Source organism: Zophobas morio, unplaced genomic scaffold (genome assembly GCF_036711695.1).
Source record: "Zophobas morio isolate AGI-343-1 ecotype UQ-CSIRO unplaced genomic scaffold, CSIRO_AGI_Zmor_V1 ptg000024l, whole genome shotgun sequence".
Lineage (NCBI taxonomy): Eukaryota > Metazoa > Arthropoda > Insecta > Coleoptera > Tenebrionidae > Zophobas > Zophobas morio.
The window spans coordinates 1,762,432-1,780,555 of NW_026972129.1; the positions used below are offsets into that span (position 1 = coordinate 1,762,432).

General features: G+C 35.2%; 1 protein-coding gene across 4 annotated transcripts in view; it reads right to left on the reverse strand.

Moving 5' to 3' along the window:
• Window positions 1-1,070: 1,070 nt before the first annotated feature.
• LOC135135599 (serine protease HTRA2, mitochondrial) overlaps window positions 1,071-18,124 on the reverse strand; it is a 50,787-nt gene continuing 33,733 nt past the window's right edge. For 3 of the 4 annotated variants that reach the window (XM_064064695.1, XM_064064693.1, XM_064064694.1), the window contains one exon: window positions 1,071-1,290. In XM_064064695.1, the coding sequence (XP_063920765.1) occupies window positions 1,119-1,290 (172 nt within the window). In that variant the 3' untranslated portion in view covers window positions 1,071-1,118. The remainder of the gene's footprint in view (window positions 1,291-18,124) is intronic. The other variant, XR_010281613.1, reaches the window with a different exon arrangement.

The window sequence follows — 18,124 nt, forward strand, 5'->3', positions numbered from 1 at the left end:
ACTACCTCCTGGTAGTCAGACTCGCTGGAGTCTGGGTTTAATCCGAGGAAAGTCGTCGCGAAAATTACGATGGCACATAGCACGTAACCCACTTGCTGGTACAGTGTCAATCAAAACGAATAAGGCCATCACCTGGCTTGCGCAGTAAAACAAGTTACGTTGGTCGAGTCTATTCATAGTTCTCGGGGGATGGAAAGATAAAGCAGTAGCGCCGTTAATATCTTACTTTTGTACTGTCTTCGTGTGTATGGTGACAGCGTCTGGTGCCTCCTGTTATTTTAAGTTATTACCATTTATTTTGCCACTTTGTATTTATTAGCATTAAGAATTTTGTTTAATAAGGTTTATTATTTTAAGGACCTTTTAGGCATCTGAAGCTCCCCCTATGTCACCTTAAGTTCTGCTTGCCACTCGACGAACGATAATAATCCATCCACCAAATGGTGAATTAACTGTACTCAAGTGCAATTGTAAAAAAATACTCGTTGATGCGCTTGTCACATTAACAATTGAATTATAAATACAAAATTGAAACAACTATGTAGTGGAAATCTTTTGAAAACAGCACGTCGAGTCATCGAAAGCTGAGCGGAACAAATCGACCAGTGGCGTCGAGATTTTTATTCTTTTAAGGGTCAATGAAAAATATTGTTGCGGACGTAAACGTTGAAAATTGTAAAAGCAATATTCCAGTAATTATTTACTTCACCTGCAAGTACAGTTGTTAACGTGAAATGTTTCTTTATTGCCATTGTCGTACAGCAAAAATTGAAAAATGCACACTGAAAATATACCAATTATTATTTTCATATTTACCAATTTTTAGTTTATTTTAAACTCCCCAAAAGGAACTGTAGTTCTGAAAAAAACTGATTTTATAAACCGGAAATATAAAATAATAATAAAACACTGACGAAATCGAAAACAGGAGCGGCAGGCACACCACTGTAAAGCAGCAAGCTGTGGCTGAATGCCCCCTCAAAACTGAAATTGGACTCGCCCGAACCGGAATTGGTCATTTGCGCAACTTTATTGGTGTGCAGTTTTCAAATGATTTCTACTCTAGTTCATTAATAGCACTGCCTATATTAACAAAGTATTACTGTTGTACATGATTCTTAATCTATATTCTCTGGTGTTACGTATAATTCCAACCTCTTGCCAAGACGATTAACAGTCATTGTAAGCGTTCGGGTTGTCGAATCTGTAAGGATGGTGTAGACGTCGTTAGCCCCAGTAACTTCATCACCGTTAATATGAGTCACAATATCTCCCGGCTGTAAACCTCCGCTGAAAAAAATATGTTTGATTAAATAATTTTCCAATACTCTTTACCTTTCTGTCTAGCATCATTTAATTTAAAGTTAGCAAACATGACACCAGCCAAACATACAGTGTAGGTCTACCCTTCAGACATCTAATTATTGAATATTTTTGCAATTAATTTTAGATATATCCACTAAGGATAGCCACTCGGTGCACGATAACACTATTTATTACATTTATTACCCCACACACACCAAAAAGAAACAAAAATTGTAGACACGTTTCGCCAACCACGTTGGCATTATTTAGGCAAATGAAAGTTTATCTGCGATGTTTGTGGGGTAATAAACGTAATATCCCCTAGCCAAAAGTACGTGATTTTCAGAATGAATAGCGTTCACAATAGACATGTCACTTAAACATACTTTGCTGCTTAAGTGTTTTGAAATAAAATGTCACGCAGGCAAAGATCCTGAAATACTAGATGTATAATAATAATAATGTATATTCGTGCTCAAACTGTACAGTTTTACATTCGTAAAACTAACCCAACTTATCTAAACATAAACACAAAAAAATCCGGGACGGCAGACATACTGTAGTGGTCATGAAAGGTCGAGAAAACGTAAAAGTAGAGAGTCCGTCGACGGACTAGATTTTGTAATCGAGTCCGTCGACAAGGAAGTAGACAAAGGACAAAGAAGTATTGTTACTTCCTTTGCTTACGCTCAAGAAGCAAAATCACAAAAAAAAAATATTACAAACAATGTCGATTTAAATACTCGTCATAATCATAGTATTACACACCATTTATCAAAATTTGTTTAACTTCCTTCTTAAATTTAACAAGATTCAGATTTTTATATCAGCAGGCAAACAGTTATAAAATTTTACAGTTACAGACACTTCTACGCTGCACGCCGCACTCTGCACGCTGCTGGTAGTTTGTGTTATATTAAAATTAATTAACTGTGCTTTGATATAACAAGTAACTGCATAATTGAATGTGGAAGAGATTATGATACTCGGTATGAAGCCCCAGAAGCTCAGATCACCAATATCATATCATCATACTGTGGGATCCTATAATATATCAGATACATAAGAACAGAATTGAAAGTATTCAAAATAAGTTTGTCAAATCTATTTCGTTCAAATTATCACTTAAGGTCTCTCATTCTACTAGTCTTAGTAAATCTTATTTGGGTTTATCTTTATTAAGTGTACGTCGTGATTTTCACAAAATTTGTTTTATGTATAAGCTTTTAAACAATATGTGCGATTCTGACATTCTTAATTCTATTAACTTCTATGTTCCTCAGTTCAATGTTAGACAAGCTCCCTTGTTCTACATTAAATTCAATTTTACGAATTATTTATTGTTTTCACCACTTAATCTACTTGTAATTCTATTTATGGTAGAATTGATTTTTATACAGATACATTTCCTAAATTTCAAACTAAGTTAAGGCAAATATTATTTTAATAACATTGTAACATTCTCATGTGATTTTATTATTTTTTCTTTGTGTTGTTTAAGGATGTTTTTCCGTCAATAAAGTAAGTAAGTAAATAATTAGTATCATCATGTCATTTGACATGCCTTGTAGTAAATGTAACAAAAAGTGTAGTGAAACCGAAGGTACTGTGTGTGATTTATGTCATCACCAGTACGCGGGAATTTGTTTCACCGCTGCAATCCCCCAGTTGAAGTAAGGTGTGTTTTACGGCGAGTAGCGGGGACGCCTTGATCTGGTCCACAAGGTCGTAGCCAGTGCGTCGCTAGGAGTGTTTACAGCTAGTAAAAAAACTACTTCTACAGGGTATTTTTGAAATAGATGGAAACTTTTTTTAAAGTAATTGGTCATGATGTAGAGAATTTATGCATCAAATATTGATCTAATAAAAATCCTTTAGTTTTCGAGATAAAATTGATTGAAAATCTGTTAAAATTTGCGTGTGCGCTACTGATTCCAAAAATGTTAAAGGTAAATTTGATCACTATAGTAATTTAAAGTAGGTAAAATTCTTGCTTGTTAACATGACAATAAATTCATTAGCCCATCATTTTTTGACGTTTTTGCAATTTTTTGGAAGAACAAAATGAATTTTTCTAATTCTGAAATGACTGACATGGTTCTGATGTATGGACAAGCCTTAGGAAACTCCTTGGAAGCTCGACGTTTATACCAAGAAGCATTTCCCGAACGAAGATTGCCAAATCATAAAACATTTGCTAACGTTGTTCAGCGTCTACGAGAAAGTGGGAAATTTCAAGATCGTGGTCGTGAAAGGACAGAACGGACACTTGATGCCGAAGAAGAAATTTTGAATGTCGTTGAAAACGATCCAGGTATAAGCATTAGACTATTGTCTTACCGAGTAGGAGTTTCACCTTTTGTGGTGTGGAGAACTCTACATGAACAAGGCCTACACCCCTATCATGTACAACGAGTTCAGCATTTGAAACCAGAAGATCTGCCACCTAGAGTTCGCTTTTGTGAATGGCTATCCCAAAAAAATAGAGAGGACCCTCAATTCGTCAAGAAAATACTCTCAACTGTTGAAGCAACATTTACACGAGATGGTGTTTTTAATGCACACAACACTCACATTTGGAGTGATGAGAACCCTCATGCAGTCCAAGAAAGAAATTTTCAGGAGCGATTTTCTGTGAACGTATGGGCAGGTATGGTTGGGGGCGAATTGATCGGTCCCTACGTATTACCCCCGCGATTAACAGCACACGCATATTTAAATTTTTTAAATACTACATGGGAAAACATCATGGAGAATGTGCCACTAGCAACAAGAAGGGATATGTGGTATCTTCATGATGGAGCTCCCGCACATTATGCTACAGAAGTGAGAGATTGGTTGAATAAAAAATTTCTTGAAGGTGGATTGGAAGGAATGGACCAGTCCTGTGGCCTCCTCGGTCTCCCGATTTGAATGCGTGCGACTTCTTTTTATGGGGTCACATGAAAGAGTTGGTTTACCGAACACCAGTAAATTCTGTTGAGGAACTTTGGGACAGAATAACAAATGTAGCTGCTGAAATTAGAGCACATCCCGAAATGATAACCAGAACCCAACAATCATTGATTAGACGTGCGGAAGCGTGTATACGAAGTGGTGGTGGACATTTTGAAAACTTGCTCTAGTTGCATACGTTACGTTTTGTTTCATTTTATGGTTGATTAAATTATGATTTTGAAGTTTTAATTGTCAGTTCAATAATTATTGTCATTGTTTATTTGCTGCTAGCAATAAATTAATAGCAACAGTAGTTACACCTCGGCAGTTTTCAGTTACTAGGTTTCACATTTTTTCGTGAAACCATTATTTATCAGTGGAGGAATGAATGTTTGGATAGGGGTTAAATTTTCCTTTAAAAATTTTACTAAAACAACAAACGTTCATTTGACTTCTTAGGTTCCCTACATTCACCAGATTTTTTGTTTCCATGTATTTCAATAACACCCTGTATATTACTATATTAATTCAAATAATAATACTTGATGCCCTTTTTAATTTTTCAACCACAGGACCACAGATTTCTGATCTTGAAATGTTATATTATGTGGAAATAGTCCAAAAGAAAAATATATTTGTAATCAAACTATCGCCGCGACAGCACTGGTTCTAGCGTATGAGATACAATTCCGCGCGTTGGTCATCACCCTATACATTTCAACTGTGGTGGAATTACGAAAGCTGGAAAGGTGTGTTTAGAAAACAAGAACAGGCGGAGCCAATATTTTTGTGACAGATGTAACTTGTCAAGTGTTATAGATGGATTAAAAGATGAAATTGCCTCGTTAAAAGCGGAAGTCAAAGAGTTGAAAAACACCCACAGCAACAAAAGTAACCCTGAATTTGGCAAAAAACATCAGCTATCGCAAGATGAGCTACTTGAAGAAATCGAGGATCGTCACAATAGATCTTGTAATGTGATACTATATAATTTTAAAGAATCTGATAAAGAAACTGGTGCATTACGCAAGGAAGATGATGTAATTCGGTGCAAGGAATTATTATTTAGCAATACTCATGATGATATCACTTATAAGATTTTGTCATGTAACCGTTTAGGAAAATTTGATAGGAATAAAACTCGTTTGTTAAAGATAACATGTGCAAATTCCCAGCAAGTTACTGAAATTTTAAGAACCTACAAAGTAAAGAACAGGCAATTTTTAAATCGAGACCTAACTGCCTACCAACGAAATCAGAGTTATTTGGTTAGAAACGAATTCCGAAAACGCAAAGAGAATGGAGAAAACAATTTAGTGTTGAGATACCGTCATGGGATTCCCAAAATTGTTGTAAGGGCAGACACTGAAAGCAATGGTGACGATAAAAGTATTAGGGATGGAAAAAACCAATAAAAATCCAGCAGGCGATCAAGTTTAACTTAAATTATCAAAATGTCCGAGGTATGAACAGAAAAGTTGATATTTTTTATCCTAATGTGTGTAGTTGTGACTATGATATCATAGTTGTTTATCACAATTCTTATTGCCTTTGAGTATATTTTCTTTGGAAAACATATTATACCGGGTGTCCCACGTAACACTTTCGGGCGCAATAACTCAGGTATTTTTGAATGGATTGTTATGAAATTTGAAATGTAGGTATTTTGACAGATGAGGATTAATATGAACCGGTGAGAATAATCATTATCTTGAAAAAGTAAATTTTCCAGGCCTTAATTTAATTTTGAATTAATTAAGTTTTGCATCACTTGATTAAACATGAAAAATAAATACTGTATGCAAAAATTCATCTCCGAAATACGTCTGGTTAGACAAAAAACGATAAATTATTGCGCAAATAATTCCAAAAAGTATTAAAGGATAGGGAGCTATGAAACAAAAAACTACTATCCTCGCATTTTGGACACCCTTGCGGGAATTTGATACCTGCTTGCCAGGCGTTATTTTATGAATTTTAAGAAAATACTAATTTTCAGTTGCTCGGCTACAACCTTTTCGAAGGTGCAAAATTGCTTTAGGCTCAGGAATTAATTCTACTTTGAATTTGGTAAATTCGTCATCGGGATACCGTTCGATAACAGTCCTGATTGTTTCATCTAGGTATACGGCATTCTCCGTAGGTTAAAATGATTTCTGTTTTAATAATTAAAGAAAAGCGAACCATTTTCAATAACTTGTCAGATTTTGACAAAAATGTCAGGGGTGTACAAAATTGAACTCGGCGACGCAGGCAATTGTTTTGCACAGACAGCACTATTAAATTTGAAAAAACAAATTAATTAATTTTTGCGTTTTTATTAACGTAATTCTTTTAAATAAGAACAGTGATTTACTTGATTTTTCGCGCACAGGCGTTATTTCAGTTGCTTAAAGTTATAACGCAATTTTGAATAATTTTTAACAACAGGAAGCTGTGTTAAAATTCGTTTTTTGTACGATAAAATACTTTTTTTTGTTATCAGCCTAACCTTTACCTATTATATTACACCTGTTTAATAAAAAATCCATTCAAAAATACCTGAGTTATTGCGCCCGAAAATGTTACGTGGGACAACCGGTATATTCAGCATATTGGATCGATAAATTGCTTAAATTTGCTATTAATATTTATATTATTAGCTAGAGTTATAAAAGTCCAGTAAAACTTCTTCAAGTTATTATAAAACATAGTTTTACCCAAGCTTGTTAAGGGGAGAAATGATTTAGAAAACAACTTTGCTTTTGTTTAATAAGTTTGTCTCAGTTTTAATTTGTAGACTAAGAGCGCTATGGTCAGATATACCTGTATTAAGATTAGTTACCCTAACTAGTGACACATCTAGATTTGTGTAAATGTTATTTATACCCACCTTTAGAGTCCAATTTAAAGATCTGAAACTTATGATCGGGAATCTTTTTACTGAAATGTGACGTCACTTTCGCCTCGGTGGTCTCTCCTTATTGCACCTGAATAGATGCAACCATAATTGCGGTTTGGGTCCCCCGAAATCTGAGTCCGCAACTTCATTGTTTTGCACATCCTGTCACTATTTTTCTTGATTTAGCGGAATTTTTCTTGCTATTCTCTTCACCGTTGTTTTGTAAGGTGTTTTTGTGGGGCAGGTTATCTTCATTGTAGATAACTGTCTCGCTGGAGACATTAGAATTGTCCAAGAACAAATATTCATCATCACATCGTCTTTTGTTAAATTTATTAATGTTGATTTCTTTTGTTAGCTCATTATTTGCGGTTCTTAAATCGTTCACCTGTACTTCTAGGGCAGCGATTTTATCGAGAAGATTCTTCGTTGCATCTTCGACGATTTTTTTAAATAAAGTGTTTTAAACTTTCACAGTTTACGTCACACAAGACATCACTTTTTGACCTCTTGTCATGTTAAAGCTTAAGATTACTTATTTTCAGAGCGAGGGGCCACGCGACAGTGACACACGTTCACACTTATTTTTATATAATAGTGGCTATTCTGTAACGCATCCGTTAAATTTAAGGGTGCTTTAAAATTGTCTATTTTACCGGGGTGTTAAATGTACGATTTAAAGATGCTATTCTGTAACACGAAAATAACGGACGCCGACAAAAATCCAACTTTTAAAGCACGTCCGTTAAATGCATTGTGAACCACCCACATCTGTAGGCAGTGTGTCCTCATCGTAGACTGGATGTACATGTTTACGCAGAAACTTTGACAGTTAAGCATATGAGTGTGTAAGGTTAAGTTAAACATCACACGAAATTCGCATGTTATATTCAAAAAATGTGGTCTTAACTGAAATTATTTGAAATATTTAACATTAATGAATGTTAAATGTTTAAAAAATTGGTCTAAAGAGTTTAGACAGTACTTCCCTCGCTGTCGGAAACTTGACGACTGCATACCTATTGTGTTTTTTTTTTCTCATTACATATTTGTATTGGGAATTTAAAAAAAAATTGCGATGACGTCATCAACATTTTTGCAAGGACACGTATGTCAGTTGGGATAGATGTAGTGTAATACTAAGAATAAAATTATTGTATTCCCAAATTTTCGGGAAAATGAATTGGGTCGTTTTGAATATTGATTTGTTATAATCATATATCTAATAGTACTATATTGCTAACTGGCCTCAAAAGATTCCGAAATCCGAAAACATAACGGCAGAGCAATATATCGGACCTCTCTGTCTCTCTGTGGTACTAAACAGTACTATTCTTATTTGAGTACAATCAATAACTCCAATCAAATCAGAAAAACGTGGCTCTATTGCACTAAAGTTTCGTTCATTATTCTGCCTGGTTTGTGGAGAGTTCGGAAATTTTATCCACTGATTTAGTAAATGAGCCACAACGCAATTGGACACTTCTGCAATGCAACGACTCACACTTGGTTGACTTAATGCGAATGAAAAACCATGTCCAGTTCCCACCTGGTAATTTCCGTGCCCAAAAAAATGCTTAATTTAATCCTGATCAGAAAAAAATCTATATTTTTTACCTTTGCACACGTTCACGTCTTTCTTCCATAAGTGCCAAATTAATAATTAACCTATCTAATGCCATACTTAATTAAAGATTAATTGTTACCACCAAAGCTTTTAAATTGAATGAATTATTAATGCAAGTTAAAAAAACACAGAAAACAACTATAGGTTATATCCAAACCCTGCTTTAAATTTTAACGGTTGCTTTGGCCTAGCCGATAAAAATTCTCTCTTAAACGCTTATTTTAACCCACCTAACGTTAAATTTTAACGCACCTACCAGATACAGAATAGGTTTGTAGTTTTACCGTACCCTTAAAATTTTAACCGTGCGTTATTTTTATCGGATGTCTTACAGAATAGCCCCTAATATGCCACATACTTTCCACGTATCAAAAGTGTGATGAAGGAGAGGAGTGAGATGTCAGGGTTTTACTAGTTACAATCCCTTTTGGTCCATTGCCGATGGTGTTTTATTATTATTGTTTTTAGGATCCGCCACTGACCCGGAAATGACCGGCATTCAGGCTAGACTTCCATCATCTCGGGTACTAAGACCAAGTAATGATATACATTAATACATTATTATTTTTAAGACCCACCACTGACCCGGAAATGACCGGCATTCAGGCAAGACTTCTATCATTACGGGTACTAAGACCAAGTAATAATATGCATTGATTAGATTAACAAAACAACTTTCGAGATTCTAGAATTACAGCATACAAATTAGTCTGCTATTATTCTCTAATCTCACCCCATCCCCAAAAGTCTAGCGTAACTACCGATCATTTATCCGCACATCACTTGGAAAGTGACCTACACTACTCTAACCTACTGGTGCTAATCTAATCTGACTGACATGATCAGACTGTTCGAGAAACTTACGAACAATATGACATGTTCCTAACAAAACAGCTTTTTGAATTTTGACAATTATTATTGAATCATTCAAATGCAAAGTCTTTAAATTCTCAACTAAGCTATTTGGGACTACACCTACATTAGAAGTAACTAACGGTAGAATTGAAATTTTTTTAAGATTCAACATGGATTTTATTTCTATCGATAATTGTAGATATTTTGAAATCTTGGTGTGGTATGTTTGAATAATGTTTGTGTTAGGAATAGCAATGTCAATGAGAATGGCTTCGTTCGTGTGTTTTTTTATAAGTATGATGTCTGGTCTGTTAGCTGTAATGTTTAAGTCTGTAAGTATTGTGCGATTCCAGCATAATTTGTATTTGTTATTTTCAAGGAACGGAGATGGAATGTAAGTGTAATAGGGTGTCGTATCTTCGATTAAGTTCATAAGTGTTGCTAATTCTTTGTGAATGATTTTGGCTGCGTTGTCGTGTCTAGCTTTGTAGTCAGTTTGTGCCAGGATGCTGCAGGAGGAGATTATGTGCTGGATCGTTTCAGGTTTTGCTTTGCAGCGGCGACAGCAGTCGTTTCTTATATTCGGATCTTTGATGATGTATTTTCTGTAATTCTTGGTATTGATTACTTGGTCTTGAATAGCAAACACAAATCCTTCTGTTTCGGCATACAAACTTGATTTTTTTAACCAAATCAATAATTAAGACCAACATGACATCATCTTCTTGTTGACATGAGTTTCTTCTAAGTCTTTGTAGAATTTTCCATGTAGTTGTTTTTGTTTTAGCCCACTTATTATTTTGTCTATTGTGTGGGGGGTGTGGATTTCCTCGGTGTTCGACAGATTTAAGGGTGTGTGGTTCAAATCTGCCCTTGTGATGGTGCGAAACATTTCATTTCTTTCTGCTCGTTTCAAGAAATACTTCTTCAGATCTGAGATTTGTCTCTGATATAAGTTTTCTAGGTTCTGGAAACCCCTTCCTCCATTCTGTCTTGGTAATGAGAATCTTTCAATGGACGATTTTAATAATATTATTATTATTACTATTAATAATAGACAATTAGCGAAACCACGTTCCGTAGAACGTACAGCACGCAAAACGTAGAAAAAAAACTGTTATATCTATGGAAACATAGAAAATGCAGTGTCCCTGTGTACGTTAACGGATAATACGTTGTACGGAACGTAATTTCGCTAATTGTCTAATAATACATTTTAATTGATGGTATACACCCGAACAAGATACAATTGGAATCGGGCCTTTGTTTTTGATTAGCAGAGAGGCAACGTGCTACCAATGACAAAAAAAGCGTAGGAAAATACTACAAATGAATTTAATGCAGATACTGAAGTGAACAGAACCGTAAAGCATTTGAAACTGCTCTACGCTAATTTAAAACGGAAAACACGAAAAGATATCGCCGAGGAACATGTAAAAACTAAATTATTATCAAAAAATCATTATAGGGGTTTGTTACTTATTGTTAACGGAAAGAACATTATTTAAAAGCAAAGGTGGTTGGTGAGGACAGGGGCGAACTTAAGAGAACCGGTGAAAGTAATTATAAGCCGAACTTATATGAAACAGGTGCTCAAATTTTAACAATAATAGAAGATCAAGTGGAACTTTTATCATATTTTTTCGATGATGCAGCGAACTATTTTCATGATGGTAACAGCATATTTTAGTCTCCAAAGTGTATATTTATTAACACATTTAATATTATAATACCTATAGATATTCCTGGGTGTTCTGGTACTCAACCTCAACATACTCCTGATTCGGGTCCTGAATACATATGTAAAGTTTGTCTAGAATTATAAGAATTTTATGGACTCCCAAAGTTAATTCGTTTTACAGCCCTGTTGTCAATTTTATTGTACAGCTGAAGAGCGGGGCGAACTCAGGTACAGAAAACATCGGCTTTCCCCTGACAGGCTCTTTACCTGTACAATTGAATTGATGCCTGGGCTGTAAAACGAATTAACGTTGGGAATCCATAAAATTCTTATAATTCTGGACAAACTGTACCAGTAACTCAGCCTACGCCTGATACGAAAGCCACTACATCGCGCCGTACAGGGATTGGGAAGACAAGAAGCGTGAACAAAAAGAAGGTAAATTATAAAGAACTATATTTAAAAAAATTGGCCTAAAGAGTTTAGACAGTACTTCCCTCGCTGTCGGAAACTTGACGACTGCATGCCTATTGTGTTTTTTTTTTTCATTACATTTTTGTAGTGGGAATTTAAAAAAAATTGCGATGACGTCATCAACATTTTTGCAAGGACACATATATCAGTTGGGATAGATGTAGTGTAATACTAAGAATAAAATTATTGTATTCCCAAATTTTCGGGAAAATGAATTGGGTCGTTTTGAATATTGATTTATTATAATCAATAAAATAACGAAACAATTTACTCACGTATACGGCGCCGGCGTGTAATACGAGAAGGAGGGAAGATGACAAAGCGTAACAGCATACGTGAGAGTCATGGAAAGTACTGGACCGATTGTTGTGAAATTTTGTAGTTATATTAGGAATAACATGTAGATGGTAAAACGCTAACCAAAATTTGTCTAATCATCCCCACCACTAATGTGATGACGTCACTTCAAAATTGTACATAGTAAATGGGTTTTAAATTGTATAAAATAATATAGTCCTAAACATGTAGCTTACGACTCCGAATTGAGTTTTTACCCGAAACGTCCAGATTTTTGGAAAAAAAATCAAAATTATAAAACAACATTTTGCAATTTAATTTTGAATCTGCTAATCCGAATGTTCTGAAATGTTGCAGATGTTTTAAGGCTATAAAGAGCATCATAAATCTTTACTCAAAGTATATTTGGTTATCCCCTCCAAAAACTTGATGACGTCAGCTCAAAAGTTTGACAAATAAATCCTATGTAAAATGTACAAAATATGATGAGTCTGTGCTTGTGATATATCGCTCCATTCATATTTTTTGGATTTGCATATACAGGGTGACTCAAAAAAATTAATGAATGCGTAAATTTATTTTACTGATTTACTCAGGAACTACAAAACCGAATGCTTTGAAATCTTGGAGATATTTTAAAGTTATCATAAGCATGGTACGTTTTTGATCAAAATGTATTTGCTCATCCCCCCTAAAAAATTTATGACGTCACCACAAAATTTTGCCGAATAAATCCTATCTAAAATGTACAAAATATGCTACGTCTCTTCTTGTCATTTATCATTCCATTCAAAGTTTTTCGATTTCCATATACAGACTGACTCAAAAAAATTGGTCTAAAGAGTTTAGACAGTACTTCCCTCGCTGTCGGAAACGTGACGACTGCATGCTTATTATGTTTTTTTTTCGCAGTGGATTTCAAAGAATTCGGTTTTGTAGTTCCTGAGTAAATTAATAAAATAAATTTACGCATTCATTAATTTTTTTGAGTCATCCTGTATATGCAAATCCAAAAAATATGAATGGAGTGATAGATCACAAGTACAGACTCATCGTATTTTGTACATTTTAGATATGATTTATTCGGCAAACTTTTGAGCTGATGTCATCAAGTTTTTGGAGGACATAAGCAAATATATTTTGACAAAATATTTATTATGCTCTTTATAACCTTAAAATATCTGCAAGATTTCAAAGCATTCGGTTTTGTAGTTCCTGATTAACTCAATAAAATAAATTCACGCATTCATTAATTTTTTGAGTCACTCTGTATATGCAAATCGAAAAAATTTGAATGGAATGATAAATCACAAGAAGAAACTCACCATATTCTGTACATTTTAGATAGAATTTATTCAGCAAAATTTTGTGGTGACGTCATAAATTTTTTAGGGGGTACGAGCAAATACATTTTGATCAAAAATTTACCATGCTTATGATAATTTTAAAACATCTTCGAGATTTCAAAGCATTCGGTTTTGTAGTTCCTGAGTAAATCAGTGAAATAAATTTACGCATTCATTAATTTTTTTGAATCACCCTGTATATACAAATCCAAAAAATATGAGTGGAGTGATAGATCACAAGTACAGAATTATCATATTTTGTACATTTTAGATAGGATTTATTCGGCAAACTTTTGAGCTGACGTCATCAAGTTTTTGAAGAGGATAACCAAATATATTTTGACTAAAGATTTATGATGCCCTTTATAGCCTTAAAACATCTGCAAGATTTCAAAGCATTCGGTTTTGTAGTTCCTGATTAAATCAAAAAAATATGAATGAAGTGATAAATCACAAGTACAGACTCATCATATTTTTACAGTTTAGATAGGATTTATTCGGCAAACTTTCGAGCTGACGTCATCAATTTTTTGGAGGGAATAAGCAAATACATTTTGACTAAACATTTATTATGCTCTTTATAACCTTAAAACATCTGCAAGATTTCAAAGTATTCGGTTTTGTAGTTCCTGAGTAAATCAGTAAATTAAATTTACGCATTCATTAATTTTTTTGAGTCACCCTGTATATGCAAATCCAAAAAATATGAATGGAGTGATAGATCACAAGTACAGACTCATCATATTTTGTACATTTTAGATATGATTTATTCGGCAAACTTTTGAGCTGACGTCATCAAGTTTTTGGAGGGGATAACCAAATATATTTTGACTAAAGATTTATGATGCTCTTTATAGCCTTAAAACATCTGCAACATTTCAAAACATTCGGGTTAACAGATTCAAAATTAAATTTCAAAATGTTGTTTTATAATTTTGATTTTTTTTCCAAAAATTTGGACATTTCGGGTAAAAACTCAATTCGGAGTCGTAAACTACATGTGTAGGACTATGTTATTTTATACAATTTAAAACCCATTTACTATGTACAATTTTGAAGTGACGTCATCGCATTAGTGGTGGGGATGATTAGACAAATTTTGGTTAGCGTTTTACCATCTACATGATATTCCTAATATAAATACAATATTTCACAACAATCGGTCCAGTACTTTCGGAGATTATCTGTCTAATAAAAATCCGGGACGGCAGACAGACAGACAGACGGACAGACAGACGGAAATGGCAGACCTATTTCTTCGTCTTCTAGGGGTCATGAAAGATCGAGAAAACGTAAAAGTAGAGAGTCGGCCGACGGACTCGATTACAATACTTTGCTTACGCTCGGGAAGTAAAAATTAATAAATGCGTGATTATTTTATTGAGTTAATCAGGAACTACAAAACCGAATGCTTTGAAATCTTGCAGATGTTTTAAGGTTATAAAGAGCATAATAAATGTTTAGTCAAAATATATTTGGTTATCTTCTACAAAAAACTGATGACGTCAGCTCAAAAGTTTTCCGAATAAATCCTATCTAGAATATACAAAATGTGATGAGTCTGTACTTGTAATTTATCATTCCATTCATATTTTTTGAATTTGCATATACCGGGTGACTCAAAAAAAATAATGACATCTACTGCGAAAAAAAAACATAATAGACATGCAGTCGTCACGTTTCCGACAGCGAGGGAAGTACTGTCTAAACTCTTTAGACCAATTTTTCATATGAACTTTAACACACTTTTGACATAAATTAAACGATAATCTAAAGGTCTGCAAAATTTGAATTAATAAGGGCACTCGAACCGCTGTGTTTTCGTTATTAAAAATGTGGAATTCTGGATCTTGAACTTCACCTTCCAAAAATGCGTCCCTTTCTATAATGCATATGTTATACAGGGTGACTGCGAAATATATGCAAATACTTTAACCACGGCATCCCCCACCCTAGTAGAGCCGAAACATAGAATAAATAAATTAAAAATCGAATGGGGCAAAACCCCCATGAACCACCCTCGATACGAAGGCACTGAGCCACCTTGTAAACAGAGTTGGAAAAACGTTCGAATAAAAACGACATAAACACTTTCAGTTTCAATTAAAAGTAAAACCGACTTTTTGCTGCTTATCATTCGTTCATTCATTTACTCATTCATCGTTAAAGGTCAGTGTGAAAGTTTTTTGGTAATTTTGATTCTGACGGATGTTTGGTCCTTGTCACAACGATTTTACATTGTTTATTGGAACAGAAATAAGAGCAACTTAGAATGCTACTATCTATTTACAAGAAATGTTGTCCTTGACTAGCAATACAAGCGTCAGAGCGTCGCAAGAGGTTTGTTGATAGGTAAAAAAACACCGGAGTAGCGGCTGCCACTTTCACTTGTTGAAGCTCTTCGATTATTTCTGGACACTGTTGATTTCCACAAACGAATTGTTTCATCCAACCAATACACGTTTCTCGAAAACCGTCTCTTGAAATCGTACTTGTTGACGACTATGTGGAGTTCCATCGGACAAAAAGTGAGTTACACAACGTGGACAATCAGTGGACTCCAAACCGTGCACTTTGTCAACATGGTATGGTTGTGACCGTGTACTTTTAATGTAGGATGCACTGCAAGCTGCGAAAATCCAATTTCTTCTTTCGGTCCCATCACGACCACGATCGTGAGTTTGAGGTTGAAGGTACCATGATCTCGGAGATGCTGTACCACTGACGTAAATGTTCGCGCACATGGAATCGCGCGATTTGGAAAGCGTTCGATCCACAATTCGCGGGCCAAGCTTGAGTTCCCATCGGCCACCCCATACAGCATTACCATGTCGGCACGCTCTGAATGTGTAAAATTCACCATTGTCAAACACAACCGAACACACCCAGCTACGGCAAGTAACTGATACACGACTGTCCTTATCGTGTTTTTGCACTACTTTCTTGGTTCTTAAACTTCGTCCCTGTGTGCCATTCATTGTAGTAATGATGTAGGTCAAGAAACACTACCAGCGGCGTGTGTAATAATTTATATGTAATTTCAAATAATTTTTTCTCGACACCGCTACCACTTAGGACCGCGAATTTTATACAGTGACATACTCGTATCGTGAGCTATTCCCCATTTTTTTTTGCACATATTTCGCAGTCAGGCTGTATACCACTGCACAAATAACAATAATGTGGAGAGTTGATTGAAATTTCATATTTAATCCTCTAGAAAAACAAGGAAACGTCGCCTCAGCACTCCAAAACACCTCTCAATACAATTTCTACTGGCCTTGGGAGCCGCATTGTATGCTCTCTCCATACGGTTTCGTGGATTCAGCAGTGGTGTCAGTAAATAACTTCGAGATGGGTGACCATTACCACCTAATACGAAGTCTGTTCCATATATGCCAGCAGCTAAATCAGCACACAGGAGCGAGCCATTGAACCTGGTGCTGTCGCGAACGGAACCCGGCCAACGTGCAATAATGTTTATAATTTTTAGTTCTGAATCACAAACTCCTTGAACATTGATTGAGAAGTACCCTTTGCGGTTCCGAAATCGTTCGGCTTGCTCACCTTCTGGAGAGAATGTGGTGAGTGCAATCAAGAGCACCTATTACTTTCGGAAACCCACGAATGTTGTGAAATCCACACTTAACTGAATGTCTTTCTTAGTCAGTTACTGGCACCTTAATGTAACGAAGTTTTAGGGCTGCTAGACATCGTCTAACGTAAGATCAACATCGCTGTAAACCTGCGTACAACTTCAAAATGCAGTACCTCAGGGCTTCCCAAACTGTGCGTCGCGACGCCCTGGACTACAAGAAAAATCGATAGAAATCCTCGATACCTCTTTAAAAATAATGTTTACACAGCACTTGTTATCATTAAGCGAACATTTTTGAAAAATATTTTCCCGATAATCTGCAGCAATATGACTGGGTTAGAAACCCTTTCCAGTCGCCCACACCATCGACACTTTCAACAAAGGAAGAAGAAGAACTAATAGAATTGTCCTGTGATTCCAGCCTAAAGGTTCAATACGACAAGGGCAAACTGTTTGAATTTTGGAGCTCAGTTTCTCATGAATATCGTGCCATCAGCACTGCAGCATTAAAGGTTTTATTACCATTTGCGACTTCCTGCTTGTGCGAAACAGGCTTTTCTGCACTTGCAGTAATAAAGAACAAGTACAGGTCAAAACAGACGTGGAGAAAGAAATGAGACTGGCAATTTCCAAACTGAAGCCCCGGTTTCAGAAGCTATGCTTAGAAAAGCAAGCACATCCTTCTCATTAGCCAACCAGTTAGATAAATATCTCTTTTTATTTTTATGCTTATGTTTTAGGAGTGAAAAGTGGTAGCTAAGTTTGGATGCCTAAGTTTGTATGAGAAGAATATTTCTATTGTAAATTTAAATTTTTACGTGAAACTTTGTATCAATGCTCTCAAACGCAAATAACGAAACCCGTATTTAAGCATTTTCAAAGATTCAGCCAGTCAAATTTAGTGGCTAAAAGTAATGAAACATGTATTTCAGTAGTATCCGAGATTCAACCGATAAGGGAGTGAAAAATGGTGGCGAAGTTTGTATGGAAAAAATATTTATATTGTAAATTTTTGACGTGGAATTTAGTGTTAATGCATAAAGACTTAAAGACACATGTATTTAAGCATTTTCCGAAATTCAACCCCTAAGGGGGTGAAAAGTGAGGGCGAAGTTTGTATGGG